This window comes from Oncorhynchus clarkii, chromosome 3, assembly GCF_045791955.1.
Source record: "Oncorhynchus clarkii lewisi isolate Uvic-CL-2024 chromosome 3, UVic_Ocla_1.0, whole genome shotgun sequence".
Taxonomy (NCBI): Eukaryota; Metazoa; Chordata; class Actinopteri; order Salmoniformes; family Salmonidae; genus Oncorhynchus; species Oncorhynchus clarkii.
In genome coordinates this window covers 5,291,444-5,314,018 of record NC_092149.1, presented here as the reverse complement: position 1 = coordinate 5,314,018, position 22,575 = coordinate 5,291,444, and the positions used below count along the sequence as shown (strand labels likewise).

At 41.5% G+C, this 22,575-nt stretch overlaps 1 protein-coding gene across 1 annotated transcript in view; it reads left to right on the top strand.

Moving 5' to 3' along the window:
- LOC139405583 (CUB and sushi domain-containing protein 3-like) overlaps positions 1-22,575 on the top strand; it is a 493,337-nt gene that overhangs the window by 187,031 nt on the left and 283,731 nt on the right. The window contains exons 28-29 of the mRNA XM_071147995.1: positions 8,032-8,051; positions 8,145-8,261. Of these exons, the coding sequence (XP_071004096.1) occupies positions 8,032-8,051; positions 8,145-8,261 (137 nt within the window). The remainder of the gene's footprint in view (positions 1-8,031; positions 8,052-8,144; positions 8,262-22,575) is intronic.

The window sequence follows — 22,575 nt, the reverse complement described above, 5'->3', positions numbered from 1 at the left end:
GATATGAATAGTCCCAGGATGCACTGTAACCACAACAAAACACAACACCTCGGGTCCTGGTCTAAAGCAGTGCACTACATAGGGAATAGGGCCCTGGTCTAAGGTAGGGCCCTACGTAGGGAATAGGGCCCTGGTCTAAAGTAGTACCCTACATAGGGAATAGGGCCCTGGTCTAAAGTAGTGCCCTACGTAGGGAATAGGGCCCAGGTCTAAAGTAGTGCCCTATATAGGGAATAGGGTCCTGGTCTAAAGTAGTGCTCTATATAGGGAATAGGGCCCTGGTTTAAAGTAGTGCACTATATATAGGGAATAGGGCCCTGGTCTAAAGTAGTGCCCTACGTAGGGAATAGGGCCCTGGTCTAAAGTAGTGCCCTACGTAGGGAATAGGGCCCTGGTCTAAAGTAGTGCCCTACGTAGGGAATAGGGCCCAGGTCTAAAGTAGTGCCCTATATAGGGAATAGGGCCCTGGTCTAAAGTAGTGCTCTATATAGGGAATAGGGCCCTGGTCTAAAGTAGTGCCCTATATAGGGAATAGGGCCCTGGTCTAAAGTAGTGCCCTACGTAGGGAATAGGGCCCTGGTCTAAAGTAGTGCCCTACGTAGGGAATAGGGCCCTGGTCTAAAGTAGCGCCCTACGTAGGGAATAGGGCCCTGGTCTAAAGTAGTGCCCTACAAAGGGAATAGGACCCTGGTCTAAAGTAGTGCCCTACGTAGGGAATAGGACCCTGGTCTAAAGTAGTGCCCTACGTAGGGAATAGGGCCCTGGTCTAAAGTAGTGCCCTACAAAGAGAATAAGGCCCTGGTCTAAAGTAGTGCCCTACGTAGGGAATAGGGCCCTGGTCTAAAGTAGTGCCCTATGTAGGGAATAGGGCCCTGGTCTAAAGTAGTGCCCTACATAGGGAATAGGGCCCTGGTCTAAAGTAGTGCTCTACGTAGGGAATAGGACCCTGGTCTAAAGTAGTGCACTACGTAGGGAATAGGGCCCTGGTCTAAAGTAGTGCACTACGTAGGGAATAGGGCCCTGGTCTAAAGTAGTGGTCTACGTAGGGAATAGGGTTCTGGTCTAAAGTAGTGCACTATATAGGGAATAGGGCCCTGGTCTAATGTACTGCACTATATAGGGAATAGGGCCCTGGTCTATAGTAGTGCATTATATAGGGAATAGGGCCCTGGTCTAAAGTAGTGCACTATATAGGGAATAGGGCCCTGGTCTAAAGTACTGCACTATATAGGGAATAGGGCCCGAGTCTAAAGTAGGTCACTACATAGGCAATAGGGCCCTGGTCTAAAGTACTGCACTACATAGGCAATAGGGCCCTGGTCTAAAGTACTGCACTACATAGGCAATAGGGCCCTGGTCTAAAGTACTGCACTACATAAGGAATAGGGCCCTGGTCTAAAGTACTGCACTACATAAGGAATAGGGCTCTGGTCTAAAGTACTGCACTACATAGGGAATAGGGCCCTGGTCTGAAGTACTGCACTACATAGGAAATAGGCTGTAATTTGGGACTCAGACACCTTGACTTAATGTTATCCGGTCGCTGACAGAGATGGCCCGCCTCTCTTCGCGTTCTTAGGAAACTATGGTAGATTGGTAGATGACTTGTTAGATATTACTGCATGGTCGGAACTAGAAGCACAAGCATTTAGCATCACTCACATTAACATCTGCTAAGTCTTGGCATGGTTCGTTCTCCTGTCTACAGCCTTCACATACTGTATGTCTCATGACATGGTTCTCCTGTCTACAGCCTTCAAATACTGTATGTCTCATGACATGGTTCTCCTCCCTACGGCCTTCTCATACTGTATGTCTCATGACATGGTTCTCCTGTCTACAGCCTTCACATACTGTATGTCTCATGACATGGTTCTCCTGTCTACAGCCTTCACATACTGTATGTCTCATGACATGGTTCTCCTGTCTACAGCCTTCACATACTGTATGTCTCATGACATGGTTCTCCTCCCTACAGCCTTCACATACTGTATGTCTCATGACATGGTTCTCCTGTCTACAGCCTTCACATACTGTATGTCTCATGACATGGTTCTCCTGTCTACATCCTTCACATACTGTATGTCTCATGACATGGTTCTCCTCCCTACAGCCTTCACATACTGTATGTCTCATGACATGGTTCTCCTGTCTATAGCCTTCTCATACTGTATGTCTCATGACATGGTTCTCCTCCCTACAGCCTTCACATACTGTATGTCTCGTGACATGGTTCTCCTCCCTACAGCCTTCACATACTGTATGTCTCATGACATGGTTCTCCTCCCTACAGCCTTCACATACTGTATGTCTCATGACATGGTTCTCCTCCCTACAGCCTTCACATACTGTATGTCTCATGACATGGTTCTCCTGTCTACAGCCTTCACATACTGTATGTCTCATGACATGGTTCTCCTGTCTACAGCCTTCACATACTGTATGTCTCATGACATGGTTCTCCTCCCTACAGCCTCTCAGGTCTTGTGGTGTTTGGGGGCTGTTGTGCAGTTTTCAATTCAGGATGGCTGCATGGTGACAGGGAGAGCCCATTCCAGCTGGTGCTAGCCTCACTGTGTATGTGTGTTTGGTGTGTGTGTGTCTGTTTGGTGTGTGTGTGTTTGGTGTGTGTTTGTTTGGTGTGTGTGTGTGTTTGGTGTGTGTGTGGTGTGATTGGTGTGTGTGTGTGTGTGTGTGGTGTATGTGTTTGGTGTGTCTGTGTGTGTTTGGTGTGTGTGTGGTGTGATTGGTGTGTGTGTGTGTGTGTGTGTGGTGTATGTGTTTGGTGTGTCTGTGTGTGTGTGTGTGTGTGTTTGGTGTGTGTGTGTGTTTGGTGTGTGTGTGTGTGTGTGTGTTTGGTGTGTGTGTGTGTGTTTGGTGTGTGTGTTTAGTGTGTGTCGTGAGGTGTTGTTTCCCATACAGACTTGGACCAGCTGGTGCCTCTCTCTGACAAATGACAATGTGTTTGTTAACAGTGTTCTCTGTCCACCTGCTGAGTTTGACTAGTGTGTGTGTGTGTGTGTGTGTGTGTGTGTGTGTGTGTGTTGTGTCTGGTGTGTGTGTGTGTGTGCCCACCTGCTGAGGTGACTGCATTAAAATCCTCTCAACAAATTACCTGCATAATTAACAGCTAAAGATCTGAGACACTGACAGACTGCTGGTAGTAATGTGTTGTAGTTATAGATATGATATACTGACAGACTGCTGGTAGTAATGTGTTGTAGTTATAGATATGATATGGTAGTAATGTGTTGTAGGTATAGATATGATATACTGACAGACTGCTGGTAGTAATGTGTTGTAGTTATAGATATGATATGGTACTAATGTGTTGTAGTTATATATATGATATACTGACAGACTGCTGGTAGTAATGTGTTGTAGTTATAGATATGATATACTGGCAGACTGCTGGTAGTAATGTGTTGTAGTTATAGATATGATATACTGGCAGACTGCTGGTAGTAATGTGTTGTAGTTATAGATATGATATGGTAGTAATGTGTTGTAGTTATAGATATGATATACTGACAGACTGCTGGTAGTAATGTGTTGTAGTTATAGATATGATATACTGACAGACTGCTGGTAGTAATGTGTTGTAGTTATAGATATTATATACTGACAGACTGCTGGTAGTAATGTGTTGTAGGTATAGATATGATATACTGACAGACTGCTGGTAGTAATGTGCTGTAGTTATAGATATGATATACTGACAGACTGCTGGTAGTAATGTGCTGTAGTTATAGATATGATATGGTAGTAATGTGTTGTAGTTATAGATATGATATACTGACAGACTGCTGGTAGTAATGTGTTGTAGTTATAGATATGATATACTGACAGACTGCTGGTAGTAATGTGTTGTAGTTATAGATATGATATGGTACTAATGTGTTGTAGTTATAGATATGATATACTGACAGACTGCTGGTAGTAATGTGTTGTAGTTATAGATATGATATACTGGCAGACTGCTGGTAGTAATGTGTTGTAGTTATAGATATGATATACTGGCAGACTGCTGGTAGTAATGTGTTGTAGTTATAGATATGATATACTGACAGACTGCTGGTAGTAATGTGCTGTAGTTATAGATATGATATGGTACTAATGTGTTGTAGTTATATATATGATATACTGACAGACTGCTGGTAGTAATGTGTTGTAGTTATAGATATGATATACTGGCAGACTGCTGGTAGTAATGTGTTGTAGTTATAGATATGATATACTGGCAGACTGCTGGTAGTAATGTGTTGTAGTTATAGATATGATATACTGACAGACTGCTGGTAGTAATGTGCTGTAGTTATAGATATGATATGGTACTAATGTGTTGTAGTTATATATATGATATACTGACAGACTGCTGGTAGTAATGTGTTGTAGTTATAGATATGATATACTGGCAGACTGCTGGTAGTAATGTGTTGTAGTTATAGATATGATATACTGACAGACTGCTGGTAGTAATGTGTTGTAGTTATAGATATGATATACTGACAGACTGATGGTAGTAATGTGTTGTAATTATAGATATGATATGGTAGTAATGTGTTGTAGTTATAGATATGATATACTGACAGACTGCTGGTAGTAATGTGTTGTAGTTATAGATATGATATACTGACAGACTGCTGGTAGTAATGGGTTGCAGTTATAGATATGATATACTGGCAGACTGCTGGTAGTAATGTGTTGTAGTTATAGATATGATATACTGACAGACTGCTGTTAGTAATGGGTTGCAGTTATAGATATGATATGGTAGTAATGTGTTGTAGGTATAGATATGATATACTGACAGACTGCTGGTAGTAATGTGTTGTAGTTATAGATATGATATGGTAGTAATGTGTTGTAGTTATAGATATGATATACTGGCAGACTGCTGGTAGTAATGTGTTGTAGTTATAGATATGATATACTGACAGACTGCTGGTAGTAATGTGTTGTAGTTATAGATATGATATACTGACATACTGCTGGTAGTAATGTGTTGTAGTTATAGATATGATATACTGACAGACTGCTGGTAGTACTGTGTTGTTGTAATGGACTACAGGAGGGTTTCACACAGTCTTCTGATGACACTGATATAAACCAAGGAGGAGACAGCAAATTTAAATGACAATGATTATTTTGACCAAGATAATGATTATTATGACCAAGATAATGGTATGATTAACTATGACCAAGATAATGATTATGACCAAGATAATGGTATGATTAACTATGACCAAGATAATGATTATGACCAAGATAATGGTATGATTATTATGACCAAGATAATGATATGAACTATTATGACCAAGATAACAGTTATTATGACCAAGATAGTGATTATTATGACCAAGATAATGATACAATTAATTATGACCAAGATAATGGTATGATTATTATGACCAAGATAATGATATGAACTATTATGGCCAAGATAACGATTATTATGACCAAGATAATGGTACGATTAATTATGACCAAGATAATGATTATTATGACCAAGATAATGTTTATTATGACCAAGATAATGATATGATTATAATGACCAAGATAATGATATGAACTATTATGGCCAAGATAATCATAGAAAAGTAATCTAATGAACAGGGAATGTGATTCTATTTTACTTCTTATTCTCAATCTACACTGAACAAAAATATAAACACAACATTAAACAATTTCAAAGATTACAGTTCATTTAAGGAAATTAATCAATTGTAATATATTAATTAGGCCCTAATGTATGGATTTCAAATGACTGGGAATTGCAAATATGCATCTGTTGGTCTTAGATACCTTAAAAAAAGTAGGGGCGTGGATCAGAAAACCAGTCAGTATCTGGTGTGGATCAGAAAACCAGTCAGTATCTGGTGTGACAAACCATTTGCCTCAAGCAGCTCTTACCCATCTCCTTCACATAGAGTTGATCAGGCTGTTGATTGTGGCCTGTGGAATGTTGTCCCACTCCTCTTCCGTGGCTGTGTGAAGTTGCTTGATATTGGCGGGAACTGGAACACGACGTCATACACGTAGATCCAGAGCATCCCAAACATGCTCAATGGGTGACATGTCTGGTGAGTATGCAGGCCATGGAAGAACTGGGACATTTTCAGCTTCCAGGAATTGTGTGCAGATCCTTGCAATATTGGGGCCGTGCATTATCATGCTGAGACATGAGGTGAGGGCCATAACCCTGTCCATACCGTAACCATGCCCATACCATAACCCTTCCCATACCATAACCCTACCCATACCATAACCCTACCCATACCATAACCCTGCCCATACCATACCATGACCCTACCCATACCATAACCCTACCCATACCATAACACTACCCCTACCCCTACCATAACCCTACCCATACCATAATCCTGCCCCTACCATAACCCTGCCCCTACCATAACCCTGCCCATACCATAACCCTACCCATACCATTCCCTTACCCATACCATAACCCTGCCCATACCGTAACCCTACCCATACCATAACCCTGCCCATAACATAACCCTACCCATACCATAACCCTGCCCATAACATAACCCTACCCATACTACCATGACCCTACCCATACCATAACCCTACCCCTACCATAACACTAACCATAACATAACCCTACCCATACCATAACCCTACCCATACCATACACCTACCCATACCATAGCCCTACCCATACCATAACTCTACCCATACCATAAACCTGCCCATACCATAACCCTACCCCTACCATGACCCTACCCATACCATAACCCTACCCCTACCATAACACTAACCATAACATAACCCTACCCATACCATAACCCTACCCATACCATACACCTACCCATACCATAGCCCTACCCATACCATAACTCTACCCATACCATAAACCTGCCCATACCATAACCCTACCACCACCCCATGGGGCACTCTGCTCACAACGTTGACATCAGCAAACCGCTCGCCAAGACATCACCATACACGCTGTCTGCCATCTGCCTGGTACAGTTGAAACTGGGATTAATCTGTGAAGAGCACATTTCTCCACCGTACCAGTGTCCATCAAAGTTGAGCATTTGCCCACTGAAGTCGGTTACGACGCCGAATTGCAGTCAGGTCAAGACTTTGGTGAGGAAGACGAGCCTGCAGATGAGCTTCCCTGAGACGATTTCTGACAGTTTGTGCAGAAATTCATCGGTTGTGCAAACCAACAGTTTCATCTCGGACGATCCCTCAGGTCAAGAAGCTGGATGTGGAGGTCCTGGGCTGGCGTGGTTACAAGTGGTCTGTGGTTGTGAGGCCGGTTGGACGTACTGCCAAATTCTCTAAAATTATGTTGGAGGCGGCTTATAGTAGAGAAATTAACATTTAATTATCTGGCAACAGTGGACATTCTTGCAGTCAGCATGCCAGTTGCACACTCCCTCAAAACTTGAGACATCTGTGGCATTGTGTTTTGTGACAAAACTGCATATTTTAGAATGGCCTTTTATTATCCCCAGCACAAGGTGCACCTTTGTAATGTTTTTCGGTTTTAATCAGTTTCTTGACATGCCACACCGGTCAAATTTGTGCAATAGTTTTTTTGAGAAATCCGTTTTGTTTTGCGCACTTTGAACATTTGGGTATTGTTTATTTCAGCTCATGAAACATGGGACCAACACTTTACGTGTTGTGTTTATAATTTTGTTCAGTGTGTATCTCGATCCCGATCTCGATCTCGATCCCAAATCCCAAATCTTAATCCCAATCTTAATTTGTTCATGGTCTGCTGTCCTAAAAACCCAACTCCCTCCCTCCCTCCCTCCCTCCCTCCCTCCCTCCCTCCCTCCCTCCCTCCCTCCCTCCCTCCCTCCCTCCCTCCCTCCCCTCCCTCTCTCCCTCCCTCCCTCCCTCCCTCCCTCCCTCTCCTTCTCGTTCTAAACGTCCTATATGTTGTCCTGTAATATCTCATTATGTTGTAGACTGTTAGTCAGCGTTTTAAGTGTACAAACTGACAGTTTCTCCTCATGTTTTCCTGATTTTTTCTGCTTCCCTGTGCAGCTGTGGCAGCAGGAAATACTGTTTGCTGATTCCTGTTTCTGCTGCGTAGCTGCATGTATTTCCCCCAGGTAGTGTAACCTGGGAGTCATATTGACATGTTGGTGTTTTCACAGCGCCGTGCGGAGGCCGCTCGACAGGGTCAGAGGGGACCGTCCTGTCCCCAAATTACCCCCGTAATTATACCCAGAGTCTGACCTGCGTCTACCACATCTTTGTCCCCGGGGACTTTGGTAAGTATTCTCTCTCTGGTTTAATTCTGCTCTTTCTCTTTCTCTCTCTCTCTCTCTCTCTCTCTCTCTCTCTCTCTCTCTCTCTCTCTCTCTCTCTCTCTCTCTCTCTCTCTCTCTCTCTCTCTCAATCACAAACTGTCCCTCTCTTTATCTCTCCCTCCCCTCTCTCTCTTTATCTCTCCCTCCCCTCTCGGTCTCTCCCTCCCCTCTCTCTCTTTATCTCTCCCTCCCCTCTCGGTCTCTCCCTCCCCTCTCTCTCCTTCTCTTTCCCTCCCCCCTCTCTCTCTCTCCCTCTCTCTCCCTCTCTCTCTCTCTCCTTCTCTTTCCCTCCCCCTCTCTCTCTCTCCTTCTCTTTCCCTTCCCTCTCTCCCTCTCTCTCTCTTTCTCCCTCCCTCCATCTCTCTCTCTCTCCCTCTCCCTATCTCTCTCTGTCTCTCTGCAGTTTGTGCTGCTGTCTCATAATGTCCCATAGACCATGGTTGCTGTTGTTCAGCTGCTATAGGTAATGTAGTGAACTGCAACAGAACAGTGCGGTGTTTCTACTGTATATGTGGCTCTACTGAGGAAGTAGGAGGTATTCTGCTTTACAGGAAACACAAGATAATAGTTCAACTCCAGTCCACTGTATTATAACTACTGACACCACCTCACATTACCAAGATTTGATCATTCAGGATGCGGACAGAAAGCCTTAACAGAAACCACGGTGGTTATATGTCTCCTACGCATGTAGTAAACTATAGCTACATTTTCAGCAACAAGATGGTGGCTCTACGTCGGGCTTTACTAACGAGGTGGAGGAATTTGTGTCTCGGGAGAAACAAAAAGCTGTGATTATAACTGACCTCACCTTTTTACCGACTCAGAGAACATTTGGATATTCAGGATAAAGTCAAACCAAAAACAAAAACCCACAACAGGTCAAGTGAAGGGTCAAAGACAAACTGGTAACTACTAATGAGGTGGAGGAAGAGTCCCAGGAGAAACACAATAGTTATCCCTCCGCCAGCTACAGTACTGTGACATGTCGGCTCACTGACCGCAGGTTACCGACCTAGAGACGATTTGGCCAATCAGGATGAGGACAGAAAAACATTATTTAGAAACCGTGGTGATTACGGTCTCCTCCATGTTAACAACATCAGGATGAGGACAGAAAAACATTATTTAGAAACCGTGGTGATTACGGTCTCCTCCATGTTAACAACATCAGGATGAGGACAGAAAAACATTATTTAGAAACCGTGGTGATTACGGTCTCCTCCATGTTAACAACATCAGGATGAGGACAGAAAAACATTATTTAGAAACCGTGGTGATTACGGTCTCCTCCATGTTAACAACATCAGGATGAGGACAGAAAAACATTATTTAGAAACCGTGGTGATTACGGTCTCCTCCATGTTAACAACATCAGGATGAGGACAGAAAAACATTATTTAGAAACCGTGGTGATTACGGTCTCCTCCATGTTAACAACATCAGGATGAGGACAGAAAAACATTATTTAGAAACCGTGGTGATTACGGTCTCCTCCATGTTAACAACATCAGGATGAGGACAGAAAAACATTATTTAGAAACCGTGGTGATTACGGTCTCCTCCATGTTAACAACATCAGGATGAGGACAGAAAAACATTATTTAGAAACCGTGGTGATTACGGTCTCCTCCATGTTAACAACATCAGGATGAGGACAGAAAAACATTATTTAGAAACCGTGGTGATTACGGTCTCCTCCATGTTAACAACATCAGGATGAGGACAGAAAAACATTATTTAGAAACCGTGGTGATTACGGTCTCCTCCATGTTAACAACATCAGGATGAGGACAGAAAAACATTATTTAGAAACCGTGGTGATTACGGTCTCCTCCATGTTAACAACATCAGGATGAGGACAGAAAAACATTATTTAGAAACCGTGGTGATTACGGTCTCCTCCATGTTAACAACATCAGGATGAGGACAGAAAAACATTATTTAGAAACCGTGGTGATTACGGTCTCCTCCATGTTAACAACATCAGGATGAGGACAGAAAAACATTATTTAGAAACCGTGGTGATTACGGTCTCCTCCATGTTAACAACATCAGGATGAGGACAGAAAAACATTATTTAGAAACCGTGGTGATTACGGTCTCCTCCATGTTAACAACATCAGGATGAGGACAGAAAAACATTATTTAGAAACCGTGGTGATTACGGTCTCCTCCATGTTAACAACATCAGGATGAGGACAGAAAAACATTATTTAGAAACCGTGGTGATTACGGTCTCCTCCATGTTAACAACATCAGGATGAGGACAGAAAAACATTATTTAGAAACCGTGGTGATTACGGTCTCCTCCATGTTAACAACATCAGGATGAGGACAGAAAAACATTATTTAGAAACCGTGGTGATTACGGTCTCCTCCATGTTAACAACATCAGGATGAGGACAGAAAAACATTATTTAGAAACCGTGGTGATTACGGTCTCCTCCATGTTAACAACATCAGGATGAGGACAGAAAAACATTATTTAGAAACCGTGGTGATTACGGTCTCCTCCATGTTAACAACATCAGGATGAGGACAGAAAAACATTATTTAGAAACCGTGGTGATTACGGTCTCCTCCATGTTAACAACATCAGGATGAGGACAGAAAAACATTATTTAGAAACCGTGGTGATTACGGTCTCCTCCATGTTAACAACATCAGGATGAGGACAGAAAAATATTATTTAGAAACCGTGGTGATTACGGTCTCCTCCATGTTAACAACATCAGGATGAGGACAGAAAAACATTATTTAGAAACCGTGGTGATTACGGTCTCCTCCATGTTAACAACATCAGGATGAGGACAGAAAAACATTATTTAGAAACCGTGGTGATTACGGTCTCCTCCATGTTAACAACATCAGGATGAGGACAGAAAAACATTATTTAGAAACCGTGGTGATTACGGTCTCCTCCATGTTAACAACATCAGGATGAGGACAGAAAAACATTATTTAGAAACCGTGGTGATTACGGTCTCCTCCATGTTAACAACATCAGGATGAGGACAGAAAAACATTATTTAGAAACCGTGGTGATTACGGTCTCCTCCATGTTAACAACATCAGGATGAGGACAGAAAAACATTATTTAGAAACCGTGGTGATTACGGTCTCCTCCATGTTAACAACATCAGGATGAGGACAGAAAAACATTATTTAGAAACCGTGGTGATTACGGTCTCCTCCATGTTAACAACATCAGGATGAGGACAGAAAAACATTATTTAGAAACCGTGGTGATTACGGTCTCCTCCATGTTAACAACAGAGTTGTCTTTCTATATGATTGCATTAATAAGACAGAGGGACTGTGTCTCAGAGAACAACAGGGCTGGTTTTACTAATAAGACAGAGGGACTGTGTCTCAGAGAACAACAGGGCTGGTTTTACTAATAAGACAGAGGGACTGTGTCTCAGAGAACAACAGGGCTGGTTTTACTAATAAGACAGAGGGACTGTGTCTCAGAGAACAACAGGGCTGGTTTTACTAATAAGACAGAGGGACTGTGTCTCAGAGAACAACAGGGCTGGTTTTACTAATAAGACAGAGGGACTGTGTCTCAGAGAACAACAGGGCTGGTTTTACTAATAAGACAGAGGGACTGAGTCTCAGAGAACAACAGGGCTGGTTTTTACTAATAAGACAGAGGGACTGTGTCTCAGAGAACAACAGGGCTGGTTTTGCTAATAAGACAGAGGGACTGTGTCTCAGAGAACAACAGGGCTGGTTTTACTAATAAGACAGAGGGACTGTGTCTCAGAGAACAACAGGGCTGGTTTTACTAATAAGACAGAGGGACTGTGTCTCAGAGAACAACAGGGCTGGTTTTACTAATAAGACAGAGGGACTGTGTCTCAGAGAACAACAGGGCTGGTTTTACTAATAAGACAGAGGGACTGTGTCTCAGAGAACAACAGGGCTGGTTTTACTAATAAGACAGAGGGACTGTGTCTCAGAGAACAACAGGGCTGGTTTTACTAATAAGACAGAGGAACTGTGTCTCAGAGAACAACAGGGCTGGTTTTACTAATAAGACAGAGGGACTGTGTCTCAGAGAACAACAGGGCTGGTTTTACTAATAAGACAGAGGGACTGAGTCTCAGAGAACAACAGGGCTGGTTTTACTAATAAGACAGAGGGACTGTGTCTCAGAGAACAACAGGGCTGGTTTTTACTAATAAAACAGAGGGACTGTGTCTCAGAGAACAACAGGGCTGGTTTTTACTAATAAGACAGAGGGACTGTGTCTCAGAGAACAACAGGGCTGGTTTTACTAATAAGACAGAGGGACTGTGTCTCAGAGAACAACAGGGCTGGTTTTTACTAATAAGACAGAGGGACTGTGTCTCAGAGAACAACAGGGCTGGTTTTTACTAATAAGACAGAGGGACTGTGTCTCAGAGAACAACAGGGCTGGTTTTACTAATAAGACAGAGGGACTGTGTCTCAGAGAACAACAGGGCTGGTTTTACTAATAAGACAGAGGGACTGTGTCTCAGAACAACAGGGCTGGTTTTTACTAATAAGACAGAGGGACTGTGTCTCAGAGAACAACAGGGCTGGTTTTTACTAATAAGACAGAGGGACTGAGTCTCAGAGAACAACAGGGCTGGTTTTACTAATAAGACAGAGGGACTGTGTCTCAGAGAACAACAGGGCTGGTTTTACTAATAAGACAGAGGGACTGTGTCTCAGAGAACAACAGGGCTGGTTTTACTAATAAGACAGAGGGACTGTGTCTCAGAGAACAACAGGGCTGGTTTTACTAATAAGACAGAGGGACTGTGTCTCAGAGAACAACAGGGCTGGTTTTACTAATAAGACAGAGGGACTGTGTCTCAGAGAACAACAGGGCTGGTTTTACTAATAAGACAGAGGGACTGTGTCTCAGAGAACAACAGGGCTGGTTTTACTAATAAGACAGAGGGACTGAGTCTCAGAGAACAACAGGGCTGGTTTTACTAATAAGACAGAGGGACTGTGTCTCAGAGAACAACAGGGCTGGTTTTACTAATAAGACAGAGGGACTGTGTCTCAGAGAACAACAGGGCTGGTTTTACTAATAAGACAGAGGGACTGTGTCTCAGAGAACAACAGGGCTGGTTTTACTAATAAGACAGAGGGACTGTGTCTCAGAGAACAACAGGGCTGGTTTTACTAATAAGACAGAGGGACTGTGTATCAGAGAACAACAGGGCTGGTTTTACTAATAAGACAGAGGGACTGAGTCTCAGAGAACAACAGGGCTGGTTTTACTAATAAGACAGAGGGACTGAGTCTCAGAGAACAACAGGGCTGGTTTTACTAATAAGACAGAGGAACTGTGTCTCAGAGAACAACAGGGCTGGTTTTACTAATAACACAGAAGGACTGTGTCTCAGAACAACAGGGCTGGTTTTACTAATAAGACAGTGGGACTGTGTCTCAGAACAACAGGGCTGGTTTTTACTAATAAGACAGAGGGACTGAGTCTCAGAGAACAACAGGGCTGGTTTTTACTAATAAGACAGAGGGACTGAGTCTCAGAGAACAACAGGGCTGGTTTTACTAATAAGACAGAGGAACTGTGTCTCAGAGAACAACAGGGCTGGTTTTACTAATAACACAGAAGGACTGTGTCTCAGAACAACAGGGCTGGTTTTACTAATAAGACAGTGGGACTGTGTCTCAGAACAACAGGGCTGGTTTTTACTAATAAGACAGAGGGACTGAGTCTCAGAGAACAACAGGGCTGGTTTTTACTAATAAGACAGAGGGACTGAGTCTCAGAGAACAACAGGGCTGGTTTTTACTAATAAGACAGAGGGACTGTGTCTCAGAGAACAACAGGGCTGGTTTTACTAATAAGACAGAGGGACTGAGTCTCAGAGAACAACAGGGCTGGTTTTACTAATAAGACAGAGGGACTGTGTCTCAGAGAACAACAGGGCTGGTTTTACTAATAAGACAGAGGAACTGTGTCTCAGAACAATGGGCCTGGTCCTCAATGGACATGGTATTCCATGGACTTCCTGTTACCCAAAATGCAACACCATAGTACATCATTAACTATCTTACAAACTTCTCCTCAATGGACGTGGTATTCCATTTTATTTGATTTTATTTCTGCCTTATTATCAATCCCTCTCACTAAGTGGCCCTGAATTGATGAGAGGATTGAAGTTATGTCCTCTTATCGAGCCAGGGGGACATTTCCTAAAGAACTCCATGATTGTTACACATGCTTGAATTAATCTCCGGGTTTGACAAGCTGTCTTGACAGTTAGGATTATTTTGTTGCCATCTTCCACTTCTCAGGGAGTCAGACACACTGTGTGTGTCCTAAATGCCACCCCAAGCCCCCTTCCAACATAGTGCACGTCTTCTGATAAGGGTCCATTAGGGTGCCATTTGAGAAGCTGCCTTCCACGTGGTTTTTAAATGAACGCTCCCATTTCGACATGTCTTCATGGCTGCTGACTAGACTGCTCAGAATGCTGACAAATGGCTGAATGGAGCATGAGGCTCTAGGGAGAGAAAAAGAAAACTTGCCCTACCTGTGACAATATATCATATCCCTTTACAACAACACCCATGGACTATGTGTGTTGTCTGCTTCTTAAAATGGCAAACCATTCTGTATTTAGTGCACTATGAAGGGCATAGGGTACCATTCAGGACTCATGACGGTAGTATACATCTGTGGCAGAGGACCTCCCTGATGTGTCTTGACCAAACAGACACTTGAAGTCAAGGGGTCACATCCCGAATTGAACCCTATTCCCTTATTTAGTGAACTACTTTTGACCAGAAGGGCCCTGGTTGAAAGGAGTGCATTTTAAATAGGAATAAGGGTGGCATTTGGGTTTGTGTCCTCGGTCGGGATGTATTGGTCTCAGCTGGGCTGGCAGAGGAAGGTCAGGCTAAAAAATCACCTCATAAATTCAGGGCCACTCAGAGGGGGTTGATAACAAGTACATTTAGAAATTGTTGCTGTTCTTGCTACTGGTGTTGCTGTTGTTGTTGTTGTTGTTGTTGTTGTTGGTGGTGCTGTTGTTGTTGTTGTTGCTGCTGTTGTTGTTGCTGTTTTTGTTGTTGTTGGTGTTGCTGTTGTTGTTGTTGGTGTTGCTGTTGTGGCTGTTGTTTTTGCTGTTTTTGTTGTTGTTGGTGTTGCTGTTGCTGTTGTTGTTGGTGCTGTTGTTGTTGCTGTTGTTGTTGCTGTTGTTGTTGCTGTTGTTGTTGTTGTTGTTGTTGTTGTTGGTGTTGGTGTTGTTGTTGCTGTTGTTGTTGGTGTTGCTGCTGCTGTTGTTACTGCTGTTGTTGTCGCTGCTGTTGTTGTTGTTGTTGGTGGTGTTGCTGTTGTCGTTGTTGGTGTTGCTGTAGTTGTTGGTGTTGCTGTTGTTACTGCTGTTGTTGTTGCCGTTGTTGCTGTTCTTCTTGTTGTTGTTGATTTTAATTAGCCAACAGAAACAGAGTAAACAGCCGACAGACAATAACACACATATTGAATGTTGTTGCTGCTGTTAGCCATTTGAATTGTATTTGTCTAATAGGATCCGTAGAAAAACACACACACACTGCCAGCCAATGTTCTTATGCTAATGTCATTGATGGTGTTTGCATGACAAAAAGCAGGGCGAGTCTTTGATGGCTAATGGTTTTCAGCCATGCTGCTAATGTGCTCTGTACTGTAGATACAGGAGAGGCACCCTATTACTTATATAGTGCACTACTTTTATATATATGGCCTCTAGTCAAAAGTAGTGCACTACTTTTATATATATGGGCTCTAGTCAAAAGTAGTGCACTATACAGGAATAGGGTGCCATTTGGGATGTATCCTGTGTAGAACACTACTGACAGACTGATGGACTGTACATGCTGTTATAACACTACTGACAGACTGATGGACTGTACATGCTATTATAACACTACTGACAGACTGATGGACTGTAAACACTATTATAACACTACTGACAGACTGATGGACTGTACATGCTGTTATACTATTATAACACTACTGACAGACTGATGGACTGTACATGCTGTTATACTATTATAACACTACTGACAGACTGATGGACTGTACATGCTGTTATAACACTACTGACAGACTGATGGACTGTACACACTATTATAACACTACTGACAGACTGATGGACTGTACACACTATTATAACACTACTGACAGACTGATGGACTGTAACCACTATTATAACACTACTGACAGACTGATGGACTGTACATGCTGTTATAAAACTACTGACAGACTGATGGACTGTACACACTATTATAACACTACTGACAGACTGATGGACTGTACACACTATTATAACACTACTGACAGACTGATGGACTGTACACACTATTATAACACTACTGACAGACTGATGGACTGTACATGCTGTTATAACACTACTGACAGACTGATGGACTGTACATGCTGTTAGAACACTACTGACAGACTGATGGACAGTACACACTATTATAACACTACTGACAGACTGATGGACTGTACACACTATTATAACACTACTGACAGACTGATGGACTGTACATGCTGTTATACTATTATAACACTACTGACAGACTGATGGACTGTACATGCTATTATAACACTACTGACAGTCTGATGCTGTACATGCTGTTATACTATTATAACACTACTGACAGTCTGATGGACTGTACATGCTGTTAGAACACTACTGACAGTCTGATGGACTGTACACACTATTATAACACTACTGACAGACTGATGGACTGTACATGCTGTTATACTATTATAACACTACTGACAGACTGATGGACTGTACATGCTATTATAACACTACTGACAGTCTGATTCTGTGCATGCTGTTATACTATTATAACACTACTGACAGTCTGATGGACTGTACATGCTGTTAGAACACTACTGACAGACTGATGGACTGTACACACTATTATAACACTACTGACAGACTGATGGACTGTACATGCTGTTATACTATTATAACACTAATGACAGACTGATGGACTGTACACACTATTATAACACTACTGACAGACTGATGGACTGTACACACTATTATAACACTACTGACAGACTGATGGACTGTACACACTATTATAACACTACTGACAGACTGATGGACTGTACATGCTATTGTAACACTACTGACAGACTGATGGACTGTAAACACTATTATAACACTACTGACAGACTGATGGACTGTACATGCTGTTATACTATTATAACACTAATGACAGACTGATGGACTGTACACACTATTATAACACTACTGACAGACTGATGGACTGTACACACTATTATAACACTACTGACAGACTGATGGACTGTACACACTATTATAACACTACTGACAGACTGATGGACTGTACATGCTATTGTAACACTACTGACAGACTGATGGACTGTAAACACTATTATACTATTATAACACTACTGACAGACTGATGGACTGTACACACTATTATAACACTACTGACAGACTGATGGACTGTACATGCTATTATAACACTACTGACAGACTGATGGACTGTACACACTATTATAACACTACTGACAGACTGATGGACTGTACATGCTGTTATACTATTATAACACTACTGACAGAATGATGGACTGTAAACACTATTATAACACTAATGACAGACTGATGGACTGTACATGCTATTATAACACTACTGACAGACTGATGGACTGTAAACACTATTATAACACTACTGACAGACTGATGGACTGTACATGCTGTTATAACACTACTGACAGACTGATGGACTGTGCATGCTGTTATACTATTATAACACTACTGACAGACTGATGGACTGTACATGCTGTTATACTATTAGAACACTACTGACATACTGATGGACTGTACATGCTGTTATAACACTACTGACAGACTGATGGACTGTACATGATGTTATACTATTATAACACTACTGACAGACTGATGGACTGTAGATGCTGTTATAACACTACTGACATACTGATGGACTGTACACACTATTATAACACTACTGACAGACTGATGGACTGTACATGCTATTATAACACTACTGACAGTCTGATTCTGTACATGCTGTTATACTATTATAACACTACTGACAGACTGATGGACTGTAAACACTATTATAACACTACTGACAGACTGATGGACTGTAAACACTATTATAACACTACTGACAGACTGATGGACTGTACATGCTATTATAACACTACTGACAGTCTGATGCTGTACATGCTGTTATACTATTATATCACTACTGACAGACTGATGGACTGTAAACACTATTATAACACTACTGACAGACTGATGGACTGTACACACTATTATAACACTACTAACAGACTGATGGACTGTACATGCTGTTATAACACTACTGACAGACTGATGGACTGTAAACACTATTATAACACTACTGACATACTGATGGACTGTAAACACTATTATAACACTACTGACAGACTGATGGACTGTACACACTATTATAACACTACTGACAGACTGATGGACTGTAAACACTATTATAACACTACTGACAGACTGATGGACTGTACATGCTGTTATAACACTACTGACAGACTGATGGACTGTACATGCTATTATAACACTACTGACAGACTGATGGACTGTAAACACTATTATAACACTACTGACAGTCTGATGGACTGTAAACACTATTATAACACTACTGACAGACTGATGGACTGTACATGCTGTTATACTATTATAACACTACTGACAGACTGATGGACTGTACATGCTGTTAGAACACTACTGACAGACTGATGGACTGTACACACTATTATAACACTACTGACAGACTGATGGACTGTACACACTATTATAACACTACTGACAGACTGATGGACTGTAAACACTATTATAACACTACTGACCGACTGATGGACTGTAAACACTATTATAACACTACTGACAGACTGATGGACTGTACATGATGTTATACTATTATAACACTACTGACAGACTGATGGACTGTACACACTATTATAACACTACTGACAGACTGATGGACTGTAAACACTATTATAACACTACTGACAGACTGATGGACTGTACATGCTGTTATACTATTATATCACTACTGACAGACTGATGGACTGTACACACTATTATAACACTACTGACAGACTGATGGACTGTACATGCTGTTATACTATTATAACACTACTGACAGACTGATGGACTGTACATGCTGTTATAACACTACTGACAGACTGATGGACTGTACATGCTGTTATACTATTATATCACTACTGACAGACTGATGGACTGTACATGCTATTATAACACTACTGACAGTCTGATGCTGTACATGCTGTTATACTATTATAACACTACTGACAGACTGATGGACTGTACACACTATTATAACACTACTGACAGACTGATGGACTGTACACACTATTATAACACTACTGACAGACTGATGGACTGTACACACTATTATAACACTACTGACATACTGATGGACTGTAAACACTATTATAACACTACTGACAGACTGATGGACTGTACATGCTGTTATACTATTATAACACTACTGACAGACTGATGGACTGTACACACTATTATAACACCACTGACAGACTGATGGACTGTAAACACTATTATAACACTACTGACAGACTGATGGACTGTACATGCTGTTATACTATTATAACACTACTGACAGACTGATGGACTGTACACACTATTATAACACTACTGACAGACTGATGGACTGTACATGCTGTTATACTATTATAACACTACTGACAGACTGATGGACTGTACATGCTGTTATAACTCTACTGACAGACTGATGGACTGTACACACTATTATAACACTACTGACAGACTGATGGACTGTACACACTATTATAACACTACTGACAGACTGATGGACTGTACATGATGGTATCCTATTATAACACTACTGACAGACTGATGGACTGTACACACTATTATAACACTACTGACAGACTGATGGACTGTACACACTATTATAACACTACTGACAGACTGATGGACTGTACATGCTATTATAACACTACTGACAGTCTGATGGACTGTACACACTATTATAACACTACTGACAGACTGATGGACTGTACATGCTGTTATACTATTATAACACTACTGACAGACTGATGGACTGTACATGCTATTATAACACTACTGACAGACTGATGGACTGTACACACTATTATAACACTACTGACAGACTGATGGACTGTACATGCTGTTATAACACTACTGACAGTCTGATGCTGTACATGCTGTTATACTATTATAACACTACTGACAGTCTGATGGACTGTACGTGCTGTTATACTATTATAACACTACTAACAGACTGATGGACTGTACATGCTGTTATAACACTACTGACAGACTGATGGACTGTACACACTATTATAACACTACTGACAGACTGATGGACTGTACATGCTGTTATAACACTACTGACAGTCTGATGCTGTACATGCTGTTATACTATTATAACACTACTGACAGTCTGATGGACTGTACATGCTGTTAGAACACTACTGACAGACTGATGGACTGTACACACTATTATAACACTACTGACAGACTGATGGACTGTACATGCTGTTATACTATTATAACACTACTGACAGACTGATGGACTGTACATGCTATTATAACACTACTGACAGTCTGATGCTGTACATGCGGTTATACTATTATAACACTACTGACAGTCTGATGGACTGTACATGCTGTTAGAACACTACTGACAGACTGATGGACTGTACACACTATTATAACACTACTGACAGACTGATGGACTGTACATGCTGTTATACTATTATAACACTACTGACAGTCTGATGCTGTACATGCTGTTATACTATTATAACACTACTGACAGTCTGATGGACTGTACATGCTGTTAGAACACTACTGACAGACTGATGGACTGTACACACTATTATAACACTACTGACAGACTGATGGACTGTACATGCTGTTATACTATTATAACACTACTGACAGTCTGATGGACTGTACATGCTGTTAGAACACTACTGACAGACTGATGGACTGTACACACTATTATAACACTACTGACAGACTGATGGACTGTACATGCTGTTATACTATTATAACACTACTGACAGACTGATGGACTGTACATGCTATTATAACACTACTGACAGTCTGATGCTGTACATGCGGTTATACTATTATAACACTACTGACAGTCTGATGGACTGTACATGCTGTTAGAACACTACTGACAGACTGATGGACTGTACACACTATTATAACACTACTGACAGACTGATGGACTGTACATGCTGTTATACTATTATAACACTACTGACAGTCTGATGCTGTACATGCTGTTATACTATTATAACACTACTGACAGTCTGATGGACTGTACATGCTGTTAGAACACTACTGACAGACTGATGGACTGTACACACTATTATAACACTACTGACAGACTGATGGACTGTACATGCTGTTATACTATTATAACACTACTGAAAAACTGATGGACTGTACATGCTATTATAACACTACTGACAGTCTGATGCTGTACATGCTGTTATACTATTATAACACTACTGACAGTCTGATGGACTGTACATGCTGTTAGAACACTACTGACAGACTGATGGACTGTACACACTATTATAACACTACTGACAGACTGATGGACTGTACATGCTGTTATACTATTATAACACTACTGACAGACTGATGGACTGTACATGCTATTATAACACTACTGACAGTCTGATGCTGTACATGCGGTTATACTATTATAACACTACTGACAGACTGATGGACTGTACATGCTGTTATACTATTATAACACTACTGACAGTCTGATGCTGTACATGCTGTTATACTATTATAACACTACTGACAGTCTGATGGACTGTACATGCTGTTAGAACACTACTGACAGACTGATGGACTGTACACACTATTATAACACTACTGACAGACTGATGGACTGTACATGCTGTTATACTATTATAACACTACTGACAGTCTGATGGACTGTACATGCTGTTAGAACACTACTGACAGACTGATGGACTGTACACACTATTATAACACTACTGACAGACTGATGGACTGTACATGCTGTTATACTATTATAACACTACTGACAGACTGATGGACTGTACATGCTATTATAACACTACTGACAGTCTGATGCTGTACATGCGGTTATACTATTATAACACTACTGACAGTCTGATGGACTGTACATGCTGTTAGAACAC